The sequence below is a fragment of the Diaphorina citri genome, unplaced genomic scaffold (genome assembly GCF_000475195.1).
Source record: "Diaphorina citri unplaced genomic scaffold, Diaci psyllid genome assembly version 1.1 scaffold3363, whole genome shotgun sequence".
Lineage (NCBI taxonomy): Eukaryota > Metazoa > Arthropoda > Insecta > Hemiptera > Psyllidae > Diaphorina > Diaphorina citri.
In genome coordinates, this window is record NW_007380772.1 from 1 (window position 1) to 19,430 (window position 19,430).

The following is a 19,430-nucleotide window of genomic DNA, read 5'->3' on the forward strand; positions in this document are numbered from 1 at the left end:
GTAGTTTGTAGTTGTACAGGGCACGGCAACGTAGGTACAACCTCGACTCTTCAAAGAATCGCGACTCTTCAAAGAATCACGATTCTTTTGAAATATTCGACTCTTTGAATCGACTCAGAGAATATTTACCCATCCCTAGAAATGTCCAAATGTCCCTTGCTAGAGAAATAGCAAGGTCGAGTGTGGAGGGCTGAGGGCATCCCAAATGTCAAAACAAGGACTAAACCAAATGTCAACCCAAAGCAAGCACCTCAGCTGATTGAGAGGTTGACTATAGCAAGGTCGAGTGCGGAGGGCTGAGGGCATCCCAAATGTCAAAACAAGGACTAAACCAAATGTCAACCCAAAGCAAGCACCTCAGCTGATTGAGAGGTTGACATTTCTTTTTCTACGTTTCCATTGAAAAGGTTCTCTAATTTTGTTTATTAGGATTAGCTCTTAGCTAAAATCTAGTAAGGTACATATGTAGTCCGACTCCGTCTGAACACGGAAAAGGGTGCCTGCCTCGGTAGCGTAGTGGTCAAGACGCTCGCCTGGTAAACAGGAGGGCGTGAGTTCGATCCCAGCCGAGGCATGGACCATCTTCCGCGCCTGCTTTTGCGGGCTGAGCATTCTCCTGTCTCTGATGGTAGTCGAGGCGTTCTTCCCTCTACCGGAAACCGAGCTCGTCATCAGGCGAAAGGTCTACAGGACGAACTCAGACAGGAAGCTTCACCTGCTTTTGCGGGCTGAGCATTCTCCTGTCTGTGATGGTAGTCGAGGCGTTCTTCCCTCTACCGGAAACCGAGCTCGTCATCAGGCGAAAGGTCTACAGGACGAACTCAGACAGGAAGCTACAAAAAATTTCATCAAAATCTGTCGAGCCGTTTTTTCGTGAAAAGAGGACAACAAAAGGTCCATCAGAGTAACAGCGCCGTAACAGACAGACATACTTACATGTACATGTTTCTGTGTATGCAATATGCAACAATTTAGTCGAATTTCGAGTTATTTTCATAGTATAACTTCTCGCTGTTTCTTATTTTCAAACAAATGTTATATCATTTCTTTTAACCGTTTTTTGGCGGTTTTCAGCTATACCGACTAAACGGTAAAACGGTTAGAGATATTTTAACAAAACGGTTAGAGATATTGTAAAAGTTAGGGTAAAAGAACACTCAAATAAGTATCATTCAATGCACGTATGTGAAAACTTGCTAAACTAAAATTAAGGGATAGTCCACTTATTTATATCTGACAATACTTACCTGATAAGTACCCAATGAAGGTAATACCTACAACATGAATAAAATTGGGGGTAGTAGGTACTTAAGTATTCATGTCAGAACAAATTACCAACTTACACAGATGCATGTAACCAAAATTACTCCAAACATTTTACATGAATATGTAAGTATGTATTCAAAAACATCCTTTTAGGATACATTTTTACTTTCCTGATCCATTAAAGGTTGAATAATAATGAATAAGTATACTGGACAACACTAGACACTGCGGTGTTTTGCATACAAGTGTCAGAGCCAACACTTGCACTCGTATGTTTAGATTGTTTAGTCGACTACCTTAAGAAAAAAGGTCATGGGACCGAATTGGTGTTCTTCCTTCAAAACTGAGTGGAGCTGAAAGCTAACAGCATAGAGGTTTCTGCTCTACGCTCTATGAGTCGTCGCTTCCCTATACCAACTACCTGCTCAATATTCTATACCTACGTTATGCCCTCTGCCCAGCTCTGTTTTTCAAGCCTCACTGAATTCACCCATGTGAATGCAATGAGTCAGCTAATCCCAAATGTAAGCACAACTGTAAGCCAAGTGAACTTGAATAAATGCTCGCACCCCTAACGATGTTCAAGAGAAAAATAAGCAGCGAAAACAAGGAGAAATAATGGAAAGTAAAAAACAAACAAAACAAATAACAAGTGTGCAAATAATAGAAAGTTGAAAACAAACAAAAAATGTAGAGCCTAAATCCAAAGTTTCAGCCATTGGTCCGTGTGTGTGTCTGTCTGTGTGTCTGTCAACAAAATATCTCGAGAACGGTAAGAGCTAGAGACTTGAAATTTGTTATGTAGCTGTCAAATGTGACAAGGATGCGACACGAAGCTTTTGGTTAAGACCGGTGCAACGCTTGACGGCATTTTACCGCTTTTTGACGATTTTCGGTGTAATTTAACAATATCTCCGGAACGGTATGAGCTAGAGACTTGAAATTTGGTATGTAGTTCACAAATGTGACAAGGATGCGACACGAAACTTTTGGTTAAGACCGGTGCAACGCTTGACGGCATTTTATCGCTTTTTGGCGATTTTCGGTGTAATTTAACAATATCTCCGGAACGGTATGAGCTAGAGACTTGAAATTTGGTATGTAGTTAACAAATGTGACAAGGATGCAACACAAAAAGTTTGGTTGAGATAGGTGCTGCGCTTAGCGGTATTTTGACCGCTTTTGGACAAACCGTTTTTTGGCGGTTTTCAGCTATACCGACTAAACGGTAAAACGGTTAGAGATATTTTAAACGAAATAAAACGATTAACAACAAAATAAAAGCCAGGAGCAACCCAAACAGCTTAAGTAAAAAGTTGCAGAAAAAATACGCGAACTACGTAGATAATAAGTACATATTTTAGGAACATACTTCCAGGATAATAGGATATCAGAGCCCAAGGTCGAATGGTGCATTATTTTAGGTACGAAAAAATAATCCAGCTTTTGATTAGTGGTTCGAGTCCAAGTTAAGTCACAAAAGTTAGGAAGGTGTTTTAATGATTAGTGGTTCGAGTCCAAGTTAAGTCACAAAAGTTAGGAAGGTGTTTTAATATTGTTTATAGATGAACCACATTTGTGACCGATATTCATCATCAGGAAAATGGTCATGAAATCATGAATGTCATGATGAAACAAACAAAATAAATATTATTGAGGGGGAAAAGGTCAATAAAATCGACCCTGTTTGATTTTTACGACCCCTCTCTTTTCAACTTGTCACTCCTCCAACCACCCCCACCCACCTCCCCAGTGTGAGAGAGGGGGGGGGAGAAAGATCTCGTTTTTGATTGCCTATCTCACTCCCCCTATATGCATGCTTAACACAATTAAAATTCCTTTTTTCCATTATTGATTCGATTTTGATTTTCAACAGTGAGTGGATCAACTGTGATGTTGGTACGAGGAAGGACATTCTTATGTTGCTGAGAATGGCTCAGCGGCCCAATTTCCTCAGATTCAGCCAAGGCGTTATCCTTCTGAGGCGCGACCATTTCTTGAAGATCGTCAAGATCGCGTACACCTTTCTCAATGTGTGATGTTCACACCAGATTTTTCCATTATTGATTCGATTTTGATTTTCAACAGTGAGTGGATCAACTGTGATGTTGGTACGAGGAAGGACATTCTTATGTTGCTGTGTCTGTCAACAAAATATCTCGAGAACGGTAAGAGCTAGAGACTTGAAATTTGGTCCTATCTATCATCTCAATCCAAGGATTGGTTGGCAGCTCTTCTCCATGCTTCTCTGTCTTGGGTTAGTCTCTTCAGCTCATCGCGTACACCTTTCTCAACTCTATGAGAACGTTCAATGACAAAAAGTGAATTCAAGTAGGGCTTCTATGACTTGAAGTGGAGCCTCTATGAATTGCTTTCTCAACTCTATGAGAACGTTCAATGACAATAAAAAGTGAATTCAAGTAGGGCTTCTATGACTTGAAGTGGAGCCTCTATGAATTGAAGTGGAGCCTCTATGAATTGAAGTGGAGCCTCTTTGTGTTGAAGTAGAGCCTCTACTTTTAATTGACGTAGAATCTCTACTGATATAAGTAGAGCCTCTATGAAATGAAGTATAGAATCTATGAATTGAAGTAGAGCCTCTACTTTTAATAGATGGGAGCCTCTATGTGTTGAAGTAGAGCCTCTACTTTTAATTGACGTAGAATCTCTACTGATTGAAGTGGAGCCTCTATGAATTGAAGTAGAGAATCTATGAATTGAAGTAGAGCCTCTACTTTTAATAGACGTAGAATCTCTACTGATATAAGTAGAGCCTCTATGAAATGAAGTATAGAATCTATGAATTGAAGTAGAGCCTCTACTTTTAATAGACGTAGAATCTCTACTGATATAAGTAGAGCCTCTATGAAATGAAGTATATAATCTATGAATTGAAGTAGAGCCTCTACTTTTAATAGACGTAGAATCTCTACTGATATACATAGGTAGAGCCTCTATGAAATGAAGTATAGAATCTATGAATTGAAGTAGAGCCTCTACTTTTAATAGACTTAGAATCTCTACTGATATAAGTAGAGTCTCTATGAATTGAAGTATAGAATCTATGAATTGAAGTAGAGCCTCTACTTTTAATAGACGTAGAATCTCTACTGATATAAGTAGAGCCTCTATGAATTGAAGTATAGAATCTATGAATTGAAGTAGAGCCTCTACTTTTAATAGACGTAGAATCTCTACTGATATAAGTAGAGCCTCTATGAAATGAAGTATAGAATCTATGAATTGAAGTAAAGCCCCTCCTAACTGACAAACTGACGTAGAATCTCTATGTATTGAAGTAGAGAATCTGTGAATTGAAGTAAAACACTTATGTATTGAAGTAGAGCCAATATGTAGTGAAGTAGAACATCTACAAGTTTTATTTCACCATAACTCTACTCTTGAACGATCCGTTCAATTTTGCTGAAATTTGGCGAACATTTCTAACTATGCAAAATGGATTAGTAGGGGAGACCGGGGTTGGTTGGTACAATTTTGACTTTTCGATTTTTTTTAATTTTTTGGGTTCACTCCGTTGAAAAACAAATTATACCCTCAGAAAGCCAATATTCTTAGCTACCTTTTTATACTACATAATTAATGCCAAATGAAAAAATTACCACGTAGTAAGTCAAAAAGTAAGTCTAGATTTTTGGACCAACCAACCCCGGGTCCGGCCGGGCTAGGTTGGTCCAGTAAAAGAGTGTACAACCACGGGGTTGGTTGGTACAATTTTGACTTTTCGATTTTTTTTAATTTTTTGGGTTCACTCCGTTGAAAAACAAATTATACCCTCAGAAAGCCAATATTCTTAGCTACCTTTTTATACTACATAATTAATGCCAAATGAAAAAATTACCACGTAGTAAGTCAAAAAGTAAGTCTAGATTTTTGGACCAACCAACCCCGGGTCCGGCCGGGCTAGGTTGGTCCAGTACCCGGGGTATGTTGGTACATGTCCTATATCTGAGGTAAGTTGGTTCACACATATATTATCTTTCTAAACATAAAGAAATGACAAATGACAAAGTGATAATGATTAATTATTACGAAAGGAAGTAAATTTATTTGTTATAATTAAACAAATTTAATCGTCTGCGTCACAATCCAAGGATTAAGAAATTGGAATGATATGCAGGACAGGACTTTTGGACAAGCGGAAATAATTGGACTTGTAGAAACGTGGATAACGGGAGGTGATAATGATTAATTATTACGAAAGGAAGTAAATTTATTTGTTATAATTAAACAAATTTAATCGTCTGCGTCACAATTTTCGCACTTGTAATACACAATGTTGCCATCTGTGCACAATTCGTGTGCCCATTTCTTACACTTTATACATTGCACCCACTTTTCTTTTGTAGAGCCAAATTTTTCCCAACAAACAAGACAATAGCAAGATTCGTCCTCATCCTCTTCTTCTTCTACTTTTATTTTTTGCAACTTAGTTTTATTCTTCTTGGGGAACAGTTCTTTCTTCTTCAAAACATTCTTCTTCGCTAACTTGTCTTTTCTTTTCTTCTGCTCCTCTCTCAACTGATCCCGAATGGGAGTCTACTTTTATTTTTTGCAACTTAGTTTTATTCTTCTTGGGAAACAGTTCTTTCTTCTTCAAAACATTCTTCTTCTACTTTTATTTTTTGCAACTTAGTTTTATTCTTCTTGGGAAACAGTTCTTTCTTCTTCAAAACATTCTTCTTCGCTAACTTGTCTTTTCTTTTCTTCTGCTCCTCTCTCAACTGATCCCGAATGGGAGTGTCTGTCAAAATTTGGGTGCTTCTTCTTTTCTTTCCCTTTCGAGCTCTCTCTTCGATCTCCGCTTCTGTTCTAGGAGCAGCTTTTGGGAAAGGCCTGATGTCCTCCGGAGATGGGATATGGGCGGGGCTTGGCTGAGGAGCTGGTTCCAGGCTTGGCTGAGGAGCTGGTTCCAGGCTTGGCTGAGGAGCTGGTATGGTACTGGATTCCAAATTTCTGTCAGTACCGTATGTTGGCATAAAATCTGCAGGCTGGAAGATGTGAGGATTAAACGGACTAATACCTGATACTCTGAACCCAGCTTCAATATTTGTTGACGTAGCAGCCAATGGCAAAGCTTCACTATTCCTGGAATATCATAAATTGATAGTATCTTTCCAGGGTTTCTGGTCATCCAGCAGTCTAGGAAACTATTGACATACTTTTTCAGGGGACCATACACGCTCCTATCAAGCGGCTGTAGCTTATGGCTACAATGTGGTGGAAATGATAGCACAGTTACTCCGTTTTGTTTCAAATAGTCCAATGCATTTATGGAAAGGTGTGAGTCATGATTATCCAATAAGAGCAACACATCTGTCGGCCACTTAGAAACAGCTTCCTGATCCTCTCTTCGCTCCGGCACTAATGGAGGAGGGAAAAGTGCATTACTCTGATGCAGTCTTGTGTAGAGTTAGTATTACATATTATAGTTATAGAGTTATAGTAGACCGTCACTTTGATTACTGTTGTTATGAGAAGTGCTTCTATCTGGCGGGGGCTTTGAAGATGGAAATTGATTGCAAAGGGGGCACTTAGTAATGCTGTGATATCCACAGAAGTTATGGAAAGGCTTTAACACAAATAAATTCACGACGACGATTTTATTCCATCAGACTGCTGGGGTAAAGGGACTTTTTAGTCTCATTCGAGCAGGATAAACAAGGTACAGTAGAAAGTCGATTTATGTATTTCAACTTCCATTATTTCAACTCCAAAATCCATTGGTTTTTTTCTATCTTTCAAAGGATGCCCCATCTTATTAGATGAAAAGGTCATAGAAAGTTATCATGGATTTATGTATTTCAACTCCAAAATCCATTGGTTTTTTTCTATCTTTCAAAGGATGCCCCATCTTATTAGATGAAAAGGTCATAGAAAGTGATCATTTCAACTACCCCCGGTCCCAATTAGTTGAAATAATCGAGGTTCTACTGTAACATATTTTATTCTATTCTTGTTCAGGAAGAAATACAAACAGCTCGCGGACCTGATAGGCACCATGGCAGATTCGTTCAGTAACGCGGACCCCGTGATTGTCCTCAAGTACGAACGCCGGATGAGGACCATCTTCCTCACCTGCTTATATAGATGGTCTGACATACTTTACAAAATGGCGAGCAAACTCCAGGAAGATGAACTCAATCATCCAGCCTGATGCGTTCGAACTTCCGAGCAACACAGGTCTCTCAGTAGATATAGATGGTCTGACATACTTTACAAAATGGCGAGCAAACTCCAGGAAGATGAACTCAATCATCCAGCCTGATGCGTTCGAACTTCCAGCGCAGCCAACTGGTCCATTTGCAATCAAGTGCTGCTTGAAATTCACGCGAGGAAATATGAAGAATGGCGGGATAGCGGTACCCGTAACACTCACTGCAACAGCCAAAGTTACTAAGGACCCTCTTTCTGCCGACGTCAACCTCCCCATTTGCTTAAAACCACGCCGAGCTACCACACGATCGGGCCTTTGGACCGTAAATATGCCCGTTTCATCCATGTTCCATATGTCAGCGGGCTCCAGTTTGAGCCTGTCCAAAACGGTCTTCAAGTTGGTGAAAAATTTATTCACGTTGGTTGGATTGAAACTAGTGGCTCTCGCTTGGCTGGTCGCTTCAGGAGTACGGATTGATAGAGAAGGGTGGCGCTTCAGAAAACTTGAAAACCAATCGGCGCCAGCCACCGGATAACGAGCTCGTCATCAGGCGAAAGGTCTACAGGACGAACTCCGAGAGGAAGCTCCCTTGCAACGCCAAAATACCTTTCGTAGACGAGACTGAGTACTGGACGTACAGAGGTCTCTTCGCTTTTCAAGTGTACATGCTATTCCTATACATATTCATCTCTACCGTGTCTTTTGCATTGTTACCCATCATGACCACCAAACTTGTCGGGCAGTACACAATCCTCTGTCAGTACATTGACAAGCTGGGCGCCCAACACTTTGATTCACAAGGGAGGGAACAGGAAGCTCCCTTGCAACGTCAAAATACCTTTCGTAGATGAGACTGAGTACTGGACGTACAGAGGTCTCTTCGCTCTTCAAGCGTACACGCTATTCCTATACATATTCATCGCTGCCGTGTCTTTTACGTCGTTACCCATCTTGACCACCAACCTTGTCGGGCAGTACACAATCCTCTGTCAGTACATTGACAAGCTGGGTCTGCCGTGTCTTTTACGTCGTTACCCATCTTGACCACCAAACTTGTCGGGCAGTACACAATCCTCTGTCAGTACATTGACAAGCTGGGCGCCCAACACTTTGATTCACAAGGGAGGGAAATCTTCTATACAGACCTGGAGACGAACAAGTACGCGTATGTCTATTTGAGAACCATTGGGGAGACCAGGCCGAAGGTCTTGTACAATAGGTGGGTCGGCCACATGCAGTGTCAGAAGGCTGGGGATTCAAAACAAGACGACATGAATCTGACGAAAAGAGAAGAAGCTATTGATGTCGAAAGTCTTGGACATTTAAAAAGTCGCAGGGCACTATTCTCAAAACTTAAAAGTCACAGAATTGGAAGTTCAGAAACCTCAGATAGGGCGAATACAGAGGAAGCTTGTGATCTTGAAAGTGTTGGACAATCGAGGGCTCACAGGCCGTTCTCGAAACTCAACAATCAATATCAGAAGGACTACTTGAAACAGATTATCAAGTTTCATCAGAAGTTGCTCATCGTTCAACGAAAGGTCAGTTTGATTTTTTTTTTTTCAAGAGGTTTGATAGAGGGAACTGTAACAACGGAGATCTTATCCTCCAAAATCGAAGAGAGGTAGACACTGTAGACAGGATAGAAGAAAGCCAGCCTTTCCAAGAACAAACCTTATCTGTTTAGGATAAAGATTGCCTCGGGCGGGAATCCAAACCGAGGATAGAAGAAAGCCAGCCTTTCCAAGAACAAACCTTATCTGTTTAGGATAAAGATTGCCTCGGGCGGGAATCCAAACCGCAACCTAGCGCTTACAAGGCAGAGGCACTAGACTCTTTTTTTTTCTTTCTTTAAAGTGCGTCAACAACAGATCATCTCACATATTATTGAGAGTTCATTGCAACGGTCGTTTCATTAATTAGGGCCAAGACTAGATAGATTATCTATTTAGGATAAAGTTCGTCTCGAGCGGGCATCGAACCCTCTCACTAACGCTTTCTTTAAAGTGCGTCAACAACAGATCATCTCACATATTATTGAGAGTTCATTGCAACGGTCGTTTCATTAATTAGGGCTCTTTCTTTAAAGTGCGTCAACAACAGATCATCTCACATATTATTGAGAGTTCATTGCAACGCTCGTTTCATTAATTAGGGCCAAGACTAGATAGATTATCTATTTAGGATAAAGTTCGTCTCGAGCGGGCATCGAACCCTCTCACTAACGGAGCTATTTCTTTCTCCAGGTCACCAACTTCTTCGAGCAAATCGCTTTCTTTCAGACATCCGCGAACTTCGTGGCCATCGCGTTATGTATGTACCAGCTCCTCAGCCTCCGAAGTCTGTCGGCTCTCCGGTTGTCCAAATTTATGTCCGAAATCCTCTTCTACTTAGGTCAATGCTACTACTGGTGCCACTGCTCCGAACTCTTGGACGATTGTAACATTGCCATTTGTAGATCCATTCGGAACAGGTATGTAGATGTTTTTTTAACACTTATCTACTTTCACCCCGTTGCAAACCAAAACAATAGCCCGTCCACTAAAATGTTATTATTACTATCGTAATAATAAAAGAAGGACGGGCTAAAAATTAGTTACATCATAGGTAACCAAAACTTCAACTTTTATACGAAATACCCAATTAGAATTTTTTATTTACTTTTCAAAATTTAAATATAGAGCTGAATCCTCTTCGTTTAGAACTTCAGCTGAAGAGCTCAAGTTTGTGTCGACTGAGGAGGAAACAGCTCAGATCCACAGCATTTGCTTGGCATTTTTTACTTTCCTTATCCTATAGGAATTTTTACCGCTTTTGGCGGTTTTCAAATATACTGACTAATCGGTTAGAGATATTGTAAAAGCTACAATAGAAGAACACCCCGCTAGGCCGCGGGTTCGATTCCCGCCCGGGGCGGATTTTATCCTGATGGGATAATGTTCGTTCTCGGAACGGCTGGCTTTCTCCCAATAATTCAGTAGCACTTCTTTTTAATCTATTAGACTGGGACTCGATCCACCAACTTCCAGATCCGAAGTCTACCTGCACCACTAAGGTATCTATGTAGGTGTAGGTACCTATGCACGTATGTGAAAACTTGCTAAACTAAAATTAAGGGATAGTCCACTTATTTATATCTGACAATACTTACCTGATCTGGTTACTCAAGATACTTGCCATATACAAAATAGATCCAGCAATTATAAATTTCCTTCAAATAACTATGAATTGAATTCTGCTACTCCCCATCTTGTAATTATTCCAAGCTGAACCTGACAGGTTGAAGATATTGACGTCCCCTCTTTTTTAAACACCCTATATTTTGGACATCCCTTATTGCATCTTTGATCACCCTATATTACCTATCACCCTATATTGCCTATCACCCTATATTGCCTATCACCCTATATTGCCTATCACCCTTACCTCTTGTCACCCTATCAATATTCTTCTCTTTTTCGCGGCTGTTTGAACAAATTTAATTAAGAATTCATTTAATTGAAAAAAAAAATGGAGTTTCCAAAATTTTCAAATGTATCTAATTTTAATGTTGTAGCCCACTTTAATAAAAAAAAATCTGGTGTGAACATCACACGACTTTCTATTACATTTGCGGAATACGTAAAGTCCCGAGCCTGAGCTGCCTACGGCGGCCAATTTTCGACCAAAAATTTCCTATGTTAAAATACTCCCCATGTAATGAGGGATGATTAAAACGTGTCCAAAAATTGAACTTTTTTTTTGAAAATTTTTCTAAGTCCAAAATCGACCGCCTACGGCGGCCAATTTTCGATTTATGTAGTCTTCACCAGACTTTGCCTCATTTACCTACAGAGGGAACTGCAACTGCCAAGATCTTATCGTCCCCAAATCAAAGAAAAAAGGAAGACAGGATAGGAGAAAGCCAGCCGTTCCGAGAACGAACATAAAATCCGCCCTGGGCGGAAATCGTACCCGCGACCTAGCCCGTCAGTGATGAAAATTTCGGGAAAGTGAGACACTGAGACAATGTCCGGGACACCCAATGAAGTAGGTCTGTTTTTCATTCCGACGCGGGTGCGATGCGAACCCGACGTGAAGTGACGCGTGTTTTTCATTTGAATTTTCATCACTGCATAGTTCTCACTTCCACTCAAACATGTCGGGATACCCAATGAAGTAGGTCTGTTTTTCATTCCGACGCAGGTGTGATGCGAACCCGACGTGAAGTGACGCGTGTTTTTCATTCCACTTCCCCTCCTTTAGCGTCGACGCTGCGTCTTAAATCCCTGAAGCGACTCTCGAGTAGCTTCAGTTCCGCGTTCCGCCTATGGTAGAGTTCACTGGTTCCGCCATTTTGTAAATTGTATTGAGGGAAGTTTCCATAATATGATGAAAAAAATGTTTCGTAATTTGTCCGCTAGATGTCAGGGTTGTTGAGTTTCCACAATTTTTACCCCCACTCCTGACGCAGAGTGAACGTCAAGTGACGCCGCATCAGGCCTAGTGTCTCCGTGACCGAGGAGGTGTCACACGCCGGAGGTCCTGGGTTCGAAGTTTTTTCTTATAAAAATAAGCTTTGTTTCAATTGCACATAAAACAGTGAAACTGTGTGGTACAATTTATTATTGGAGTTCTCACCGCACTCACTTGAGGGTCATTCAAAATGGACCTCAGCCTTGTGAGGGCAATAATTCAGTAGCACTTCTTTTTAATGTGGTACAATTTATTATTGGAGTTTTCACCGCACTCACTTGAGGGTCATTCAAAATGGACCTCAGCCTTGTGAGGGCAATAATTCAGTAGCACTTCTTTTTAATCTATTAGACTGGGACTCGATCCACCAACTTCCAGATCCGAAGTCTACCTGCACCACTAAGGCATCTATGTAGGTACCTATGCACGTATACGTATGTGAAAACTTGCTAAACTAAAATTAAGGGATAGTCCACTTATTTATATCTGACAATACTTACCTGATAAGTACCCAATGAAGGTAATACCTATTGTATTTTGCTTCCTATGTTAAGTAATGGTAGTCCGCACACCTATCCGTATCAGACATTTCCAACACTTCCGACATACTACCATTACTTAACATAGGAAGCAAAATACAAAATTTGTCGGAAATGTCTGAAGTGTTGGAAGTGTATGATCAGTCTGCGCTCTGCTTTATGCGACACGAAACTTTTGGTTAAGACCGGTGCAACGCTTGACGGCATTTTACCGCTTTTTGGCGATTTTCGGTGTAATTTAACAATATCTCCGGAACGGTATGAGCTAGAGACTTGAAATTTGGTATGTAGTTAACAAATGTGACAAGGATGCAACACAAAAAGTTTGGTTGAGATAGGTGCTGCGCTTAGCGGTATTTTGACCGCTTTTGGACAAACCGTTTTTTGGCGGTTTTCAGCTATACCGACTAAACGGTAAAACGGTTAGAGATATTTTAAAAGTTAGGGTAAAAGAACACTCCAATAAGCATCATTCAATAGGATAAGGAAAGTCGTGTGATGTTCACACCAGAATTTTATACACGGAACTTACGAAACTGAAAAAATTACCTGCCTCAGTGGTGTAGTGGTTTAGTATAAATATAAACACCCTCTATTCGTGCATTCGTGGAATACGATATAGATAGTTTGCTAGGCACATCTGGGGAGGAAACTATTTACAGATGGCGTAAAAAGAAAATCCTGGGAAACTTCAATAAACTCAAACAAAACAACCTAGAGGTTTCAAAACATCCAACCAACTACATATCCACATGAAACAAATGGACAGGGCCTACTGAAAAGGCCCTCCTTTCCGGCCCTTGAAATGAATCCGCAGGCTTTGGTCCGGCATTGACTTTCTACCTTGGCTAGGTCACTGAGAAAAACACAAATTGCAGTTAAAATTACGGGGTATGTCTTCATGACCGCTATTTGGTTAATGGCACTTTCAAGTTTTCACCGTAATTGTTGTTGTTGTTAAATGTTGTTAAATTGTTGGCTTTTGTCCGGCCTTAACTTTCTAACTTGGCTAGGTTACTGAGAAAAACACAAATTGCTGTTAAAATTACGGGGTATGTCTTTATGACCGCTATTTGGTTAATGGCACTTTCAAGTTTTCACCGTAATTGTTGTTGTTGTTAAATGTTGTGAATCCGCAGGCTTTTGTCCGGCCTTGACTTTCTACCTTGGCTAGGTCACTGAGAAAAACACAAATTGCAGTTAAAATTACGGGGTATGTCTTTATGACCGCTATTTGGTTAATGGCACTTTCAAGTTTTCACCGTAATTGTTGTTGTTGTTAAATGTTGTTAAATTGTTGGTTTTTGTCCGGCCTTGACTTTCTACCTTGGCTAGGTTACTGAAAAAAACACAAATTGCTGTTAAAATTACGGGGTATGTCCGTATGTCTTTATGACCGCTATTTGGTTAATGGCACTTTCAAGTTTTCACCGTAATTGTTGTTAAATAATTCACTTGTCCAATGATGCCAGCAATTGTGCGAAGCAGTTCAGTTTTGTGAGTGTCTCGAAGAGGACATTCCACTGGAGGACAGCTCCTATAGAGTCGCCAGCCTAGTTAGCTCGGTTGGTAGTGCGTCTGCATTGTAAGCGTTAGGCCGCGGGTTCGATTCCCGCCCGGGGCGGATTTTATCCTGAGGGGATAAGGTTCGCTCTCGGAACGGCTGGCTTTCTCCTATCCTGTCTTCCTTCTCTCTTCGATTTCGGGACGATAAGACCCTAGCAGTTACAAGTTCCCTCTATCTAACCTCTTCGAAAAAAAAAGAAAATAATAATAATAAAATCAATAGAATCCTATAACTTTTCCAGAAGTCACAACCATGGAGACCGATATTTCCGATCGGAGATCACACGTCACAACCATGGATACCGACTCTACCGATCCGCAAACACTCATCCAATTCCTGACCATCCTCCTAGAAGGCATAGGAGCCGTCAACTTCCACCGCAAGAACAAACCCTGGAAGAACACCCTGCAAGACTGGCTTTCTCCTATCCTGTCCTCCTTCTCTCTTCGATTTCGGGACGATAAGACCTTGCAGTTACTGTTCCCTCTATCGAACCTCTTGAAAAAGTCATTTAGGTACCTATGTAGGTATTTCTTATTTCATCACTAGTGGTTGACCCGTCCTTTGTACGGGATCAGCGTGGCATAAGAGTCATAACTTTGAGTGGGATTCCTACTGATGCATATTATCAACACTAGCTCCCGGTCTGTTCGGTACCTGCCGGAATTCATTCAGTGTCTGTACGAAGATGTGGCCGCGATAACTGTCTACCTGCATATATTCCTGCTCAAGTAAGCAACCTCCGTAGCCGAAAATTGACTAGCTCCCAGACTAATATTTTCACCGATTCCGAGTGGGACATCACACTAGGCACGCCGGAGGTCCCGGCGCGGTCGAGGTTTTTTCGCCTTGAAAATTCGGGGTGCACTCATCCTCGTGAGGACAGTTGAATAGCTACTTCCATTGAGTAGCGACTAGTGGCGGCATTACAAGTCTAAAAAGATTCTTGAGAGATGGAAATTGATTGCAAAGGGGGCACTTAGTAATGCTCTGATATCCACAGAAGTTATGGAAAGGCTTTAACACAAATAAATTCACGACGACGATTTTATTCCATCAGACTGCTGGGGTAAAGGGACACAAAGGTCATCGGACTTCCCAGTTGAAGTGGACTGTACTTCTTCGTACATTGTACATTTATTTCGATCGAGAAGAATAATATGATCTCCACAAACTCCACATATACCAAACATCCCTGCTCAAAGTTCCACGTTATGTAAACACTACCTACCTACCTACCAATGTAGGTACCTACCTACCTATGTAGGTACCTACCTACCTATGTAGGTACCTACCTACCTACCTATGTAGGTACCTACCTACCTATGTAGGTACCTAGTACCTATGTAGGAACCTAGTACCTATGTAGGTACCTAGTACCTATGTAGGTACCAAGTACCTATGTAGGTACCTAGTACCTATGTAGGTACCTAGTACCTACCTATGTAGGTATCTACCTACCTACCTGCTTTGGCTTACCTCTGTTCTTTAGAGCTTCCAGCTGCTTCTCCAGATGCATTTTTGATTGTGAACTCATACATGATGTTTGTTGAGGTGCATTCAACAAAACCTTGATCCATTTTAGATAGTTAGGAAGAAAATAGAAACAAAATTTACTATAAACTTAAAACTAAACACACAAGACTTTAAATTAAAAAGAATACTCAGAAAAACAGTCAAATTAGCAAATACAAAACGCAAAAACTACCTACATACATGACCGCTATTTGGTTAATGGCACTTTCAAGTTTTCACCGTAATTGTTGTTGTTGTTAAATTGTTGGCTTTTGTCCGGCCTTGACTTTCTAACTTGGCTAGGTTACTGAGAAAAACACAAATTGCTGTTAAAATTACGGGGTATGTCTTTATGACCGCTATTTGGTTAATGGCACTTTCAAGTTTTCACCGTAATTGTTGTTGTTGTTATTATTAAATAATTCACTTGTCCAATGATGCCAGCAATTGTGCGAAGCAGTTCAGTTTTGTGAGTGTCTCGAAGAGGACATTCCACTGGAGGAGAGCTCCTATAGAGTCGCCAGCCTAGTTAGCTCGGTTGGTAGCGCGTCTGCCTTGTAAGCGTTAGGCCGCGGGTTCGATTCCCGCCCGGGGCGGATTTTATCCTGAGGGGATAAGGTTCGTTCTCGGAACGGCTGGCTTTCTCCTATCCTGTATTCCTTCTCTCTTCGATTTCGGGACGATAAGACCCTAGCAGTTACAGTTCCCTCTATCTAACCTCTTCGAAAAAAAAATAATAATAATAATAATAAAATCAATAGAATCCTATAACTATTCCAGAAGTCTCAACCATGGAGACCGATATTTCCGATCGGAGATCACACGTCACAACCATGGATACCGACTCTACCGATCCGCAAACATTCATCCAATTCCTGACCATCCTCCTAGAAGGCATAGGAGCCGTCAACTTCCACCGCAAGAACAAACCCTGGAAGAACACCCTGCAAGAGGTCTATTGTTACTGCCAACACTTGATCATTGTGACGACATTCCTACTGACGCATATTATCAACACTAGTTCCCGGTCTTTTCGGTACCTGCCGGAATTCATTCAGTGTCTGTACGAAGATGTGACCGGGATAAGTATCTACCTCCAGATATTCCTGCTCAGGTAAGCAACCTCCGTGGCCGAAAATTGACTAGCTCCCAGACTAATATTTTCACCGATTCCGAGTGGGGCATCACACTAGGCTTGCACGCCGGAGGTCCCGGGTTCGATTCCTGGCGGGGTCGAGGTTTTTTCGCCTTGAAAATTCGGGGTGCACTCATCCTCGTGAGGACAGTTGAATAGCTACTTCCATTGAGTAGCGACTAGTGGCGGCATTACAAGTCTAAAAAGATTCTTGAAAGATGGAAATTGATTGCAAAGGGGGCACTTAGTAATGCTGTGATATCCACAGAAGTTATGGAAAGGCTTTAACACAAATAAATTCACGACGACGATTTTATTCCATCAGACTGCTGGGGTAAAGGGACTTTTTAGTCTCATTCGAGCAGGATAAACAAGGTACAGTAGAAAGTCGATTTATGTATTTCAACTTCCATTATTTCAACTCCAAAATCCATTGGTTTTTTTCTATCTTTCAAAGGATGCCCCATCTTATTAGATGAAAAGGTCATAGAAAGTTATCATTTCAACTACCCCCGGTCCCAATTAGTTGAAATAATCGAGGTTCTACTGTAACATATTTTATTCTATTCTTGTTCAGGAAGAAATACAAACAGCTCGCGGACCTGATAGGCACCATGGCAGATTCGTTCAGTAACGCGGACCCCGTGATTGTCCTCAAGTACGAACGCCGGATGAGGACCATCTTCCTCACCTGCTTTTGCGGGCTGAGCATTCTCCTGTCTGTGATGGTAGTCGAGGCGTTCTTCCCTCTACCGGAAACCGAGCTCGTCATCAGGCGAAAGGTCTACAGGACGAACTCAGACAGGAAGCTCCCTTGCAACGTCAAAATACCTTTCGTAGATGAGACTGAGTACTGGACGTACAGAGGTCTCTTCGCTCTTCAAGCGTACACGCTATTCCTATACATATTCATCGCTGCCGTGTCTTTTACGTCGTTACCCATCTTGACCACCAACCTTGTCGGGCAGTACACAATCCTCTGTCAGTACATTGACAAGCTGGGCGCCCAACACTTTGATTCACAAGGGAGGGAAATCTTCTATACAGACCTGGAGACGAACAAGTACGCGTATGTCTATTTGAGAACCATTGGGGAGACCAGGCCGAAGGTCTTGTACAATAGGTGGGTCGGCCACATGCAGTGTCAGAAGGCTGGGGATTCAAAACAAGACGACATGAATCTGACGAAAAGAGAAGAAGCTATTGATGTCGAAAGTCTTGGACATTTAAAAAGTCGCAGGGCACTATTCTCAAAACTTAAAAGTCACAGAATTGGAAGTTCAGAAACCTCAGATAGGGCGAATACAGAGGAAGCTTGTGATCTTGAAAGTGTTGGACAATCGAGGGCTCACAGGCCGTTCTCGAAACTCAACAATCAATATCAGAAGGACTACTTGAAACAGATTATCAAGTTTCATCAGAAGTTGCTCATCGTTCAACGAAAGGTCAGTTTGATTTTTTTTTTTTCAAGAGGTTTGATAGAGGGAACTGTAACAACGGAGATCTTATCCTCCAAAATCGAAGAGAGGTAGACAGGATAGAAGAAAGCCAGCCTTTCCAAGAACAAACCTTATCTGTTTAGGATAAAGATTGCCTCGGGCGGGAATCCAAACCGAAACCTAGCGCTTACAAGGCAGAGGCACTAGACTCTTTTTTTCTTTCTTTAAAGTGCGTCAACAACAGATCATCTCACATATTATTGAGAGTTCATTGCAACGGTCGTTTCATTAATTAGGGCCAAGACTAGATAGATTATCTATTTAGGATAAAGTTCGTCTCGAGCGGGCATCGAACCCTCTCACTAACGGACCTGTTTCTTTCTCCAGCTCTCCAACTTCTTCGAGCCAATCGCTTTCATTCAGACATCCGCCAACTTCGTGGCCATAGCGTTATGTTCGTACCAGCTCCTCTTCAGTCTCCAAATTCTGTCGGCTCTCCGGGTGTCCAAATTTATATTCGAAATCCTCGTCCACTCCTGTTTCTTTCTCCAGCTCTCCAACTTCTTCGAGCCAATCGCTTTCATTCAGACATCCGCCAACTTCGTGGCCATCGCGTTATGTTCGTACCAGCTCCTCTTCAGTCTCCAAATTCTGTCGGCTCTCCGGGTGTCCAAATTTATATTCGAAATCCTCGTCCACTGCGGTCAATGCTACTACTGGTGCCACTGCTCCGACCTCCTGGACGATTGTAACATTGCCATTTGTAGATCCATTCGGAACAGGTATGTAGATGTTTTACAAATCACCAGTCAAGTCAATATAGTTCATACTGTTACAATCATCCATCTTATTTATCTCCAGAAAATCTGACCTGGTATTCTTTGTCTGACGGCAACCTGCTGGTGGGCAGGAAGGTGGCAAGCTGCATCTCTCTCTACTTCCACCCCGTTGCAAAATTACCAAAAATCACATCATAGGTACCCATAACTTCAACTTTTATACGAAATACCCAACCACACCGGGGATTTAGCTCTACTTACGGTGATGCGTTAATTTTTATTATTATTATTATTATTATTATTATTATTATTATTATTATTATTATTATTATTATTATTATTATTATTATTATTATTATTATTACAGATTTGAGCCCATACTTATTCTTAGACGTTATTGGGAGCCAAATTTATTGTAAAAAATATAAACTATAATGGATCAGAAATCTTTGGAAGTTTCCTATTAGAAAGTTTCCTATCAGAAAGTTTCCTATTAGTTAAGGCTAATAATAAACAAGAAGCGGAAACTTTATTCAGTGGACTTGGTTTGAAAATTGTTA

At 41.2% G+C, this 19,430-nt stretch overlaps 3 protein-coding genes across 7 annotated transcripts; 2 read left to right on the forward strand and 1 right to left on the reverse strand.

The window, feature by feature from the left end:
• Nucleotides 1-731: 731 nt before the first annotated feature.
• LOC103520250 lies at nucleotides 732-10,495 on the forward strand. The gene is made up of 5 exons (XM_026831443.1): nucleotides 732-781; nucleotides 7,974-8,242; nucleotides 8,564-8,982; nucleotides 9,688-9,977; nucleotides 10,471-10,495. The coding sequence occupies exons 1-5, from the start codon at nucleotides 750-752 to the stop codon at nucleotides 10,493-10,495; spliced, it is 1,035 nt and encodes a 344-aa protein (XP_026687244.1). The 5' UTR covers nucleotides 732-749.
• LOC113471948 (translation initiation factor IF-2-like) lies at nucleotides 5,467-6,597 on the reverse strand. Of its 2 annotated transcripts, none has more exons than XM_026831447.1 (2): nucleotides 6,000-6,597; nucleotides 5,467-5,796 (listed from the first exon to the last, which is right to left on the reverse strand). In XM_026831447.1, the coding sequence occupies exons 1-2, from the start codon at nucleotides 6,261-6,263 to the stop codon at nucleotides 5,521-5,523; spliced, it is 540 nt and encodes a 179-aa protein (XP_026687248.1). In that variant the 5' UTR covers nucleotides 6,264-6,597; the 3' UTR covers nucleotides 5,467-5,520. The 2 variants fall into 2 exon arrangements, with proteins under 2 accessions (XP_026687248.1, XP_026687249.1); XM_026831448.1 differs by having other exon boundaries at nucleotides 5,467-5,687; nucleotides 5,888-6,597.
• A 1,646-nt stretch (nucleotides 10,496-12,141) lies between the features above and the next one.
• Nucleotides 12,142-19,093, forward strand: LOC103520251. 4 transcript variants are annotated; one of them, XM_026831444.1, is made up of 5 exons: nucleotides 12,142-12,308; nucleotides 14,225-14,343; nucleotides 16,398-16,631; nucleotides 17,230-18,097; nucleotides 18,644-19,093. In XM_026831444.1, the coding sequence occupies exons 2-5, from the start codon at nucleotides 14,255-14,257 to the stop codon at nucleotides 18,959-18,961; spliced, it is 1,509 nt and encodes a 502-aa protein (XP_026687245.1). In that variant the 5' UTR covers nucleotides 12,142-12,308; nucleotides 14,225-14,254; the 3' UTR covers nucleotides 18,962-19,093. The 4 variants fall into 4 exon arrangements, 3 of the variants coding, with proteins under 3 accessions (XP_026687245.1, XP_026687246.1, XP_026687247.1); XM_026831445.1 differs by lacking the exon at nucleotides 14,225-14,343 and having other exon boundaries at nucleotides 16,298-16,631; nucleotides 18,644-19,092; XM_026831446.1 differs by lacking the exons at nucleotides 12,142-12,308; nucleotides 14,225-14,343; nucleotides 16,398-16,631 and adding an exon at nucleotides 14,602-14,733 and having other exon boundaries at nucleotides 18,644-19,085.
• Nucleotides 19,094-19,430: the final 337 nt, after the last annotated feature.

Bases quoted from the DNA above. Each gene is read 5' to 3' on its own strand.
- LOC103520250 (XM_026831443.1), top strand. From the start codon at position 750: ATGGTAGTCGAGGCGTTCTTCCCTCTACCGGA. The intron at 8,243-8,563 runs GGAGGGAACAGG...TTGATTCACAAG, and splicing joins CCAACACTTTGATTCACAAG to GGAGGGAAATCTTCTATACA. The intron at 8,983-9,687 runs GTCAGTTTGATT...TTCTTTCTCCAG, and splicing joins TGCTCATCGTTCAACGAAAG to GTCACCAACTTCTTCGAGCA.
- LOC113471948 (XM_026831447.1), bottom strand. From the start codon at position 6,263: ATGCCAACATACGGTACTGACAGAAATTTGGAATCCAGTACCATACCA. The intron at 5,797-5,999 runs GAGCAGAAGAAA...CAGTTGAGAGAG, and splicing joins TTCGGGATCAGTTGAGAGAG to GAGCAGAAGAAAAGAAAAGA.
- LOC103520251 (XM_026831444.1), top strand. From the start codon at position 14,255: ATGGAGACCGATATTTCCGATCGGAGATCACACGTCACAACCATGGAT. The intron at 14,344-16,397 runs CATCCTCCTAGA...CCAATTCCTGAC, and splicing joins ACACTCATCCAATTCCTGAC to CATCCTCCTAGAAGGCATAG. The intron at 16,632-17,229 runs GTAAGCAACCTC...ATTCTTGTTCAG, and splicing joins CTCCAGATATTCCTGCTCAG to GAAGAAATACAAACAGCTCG.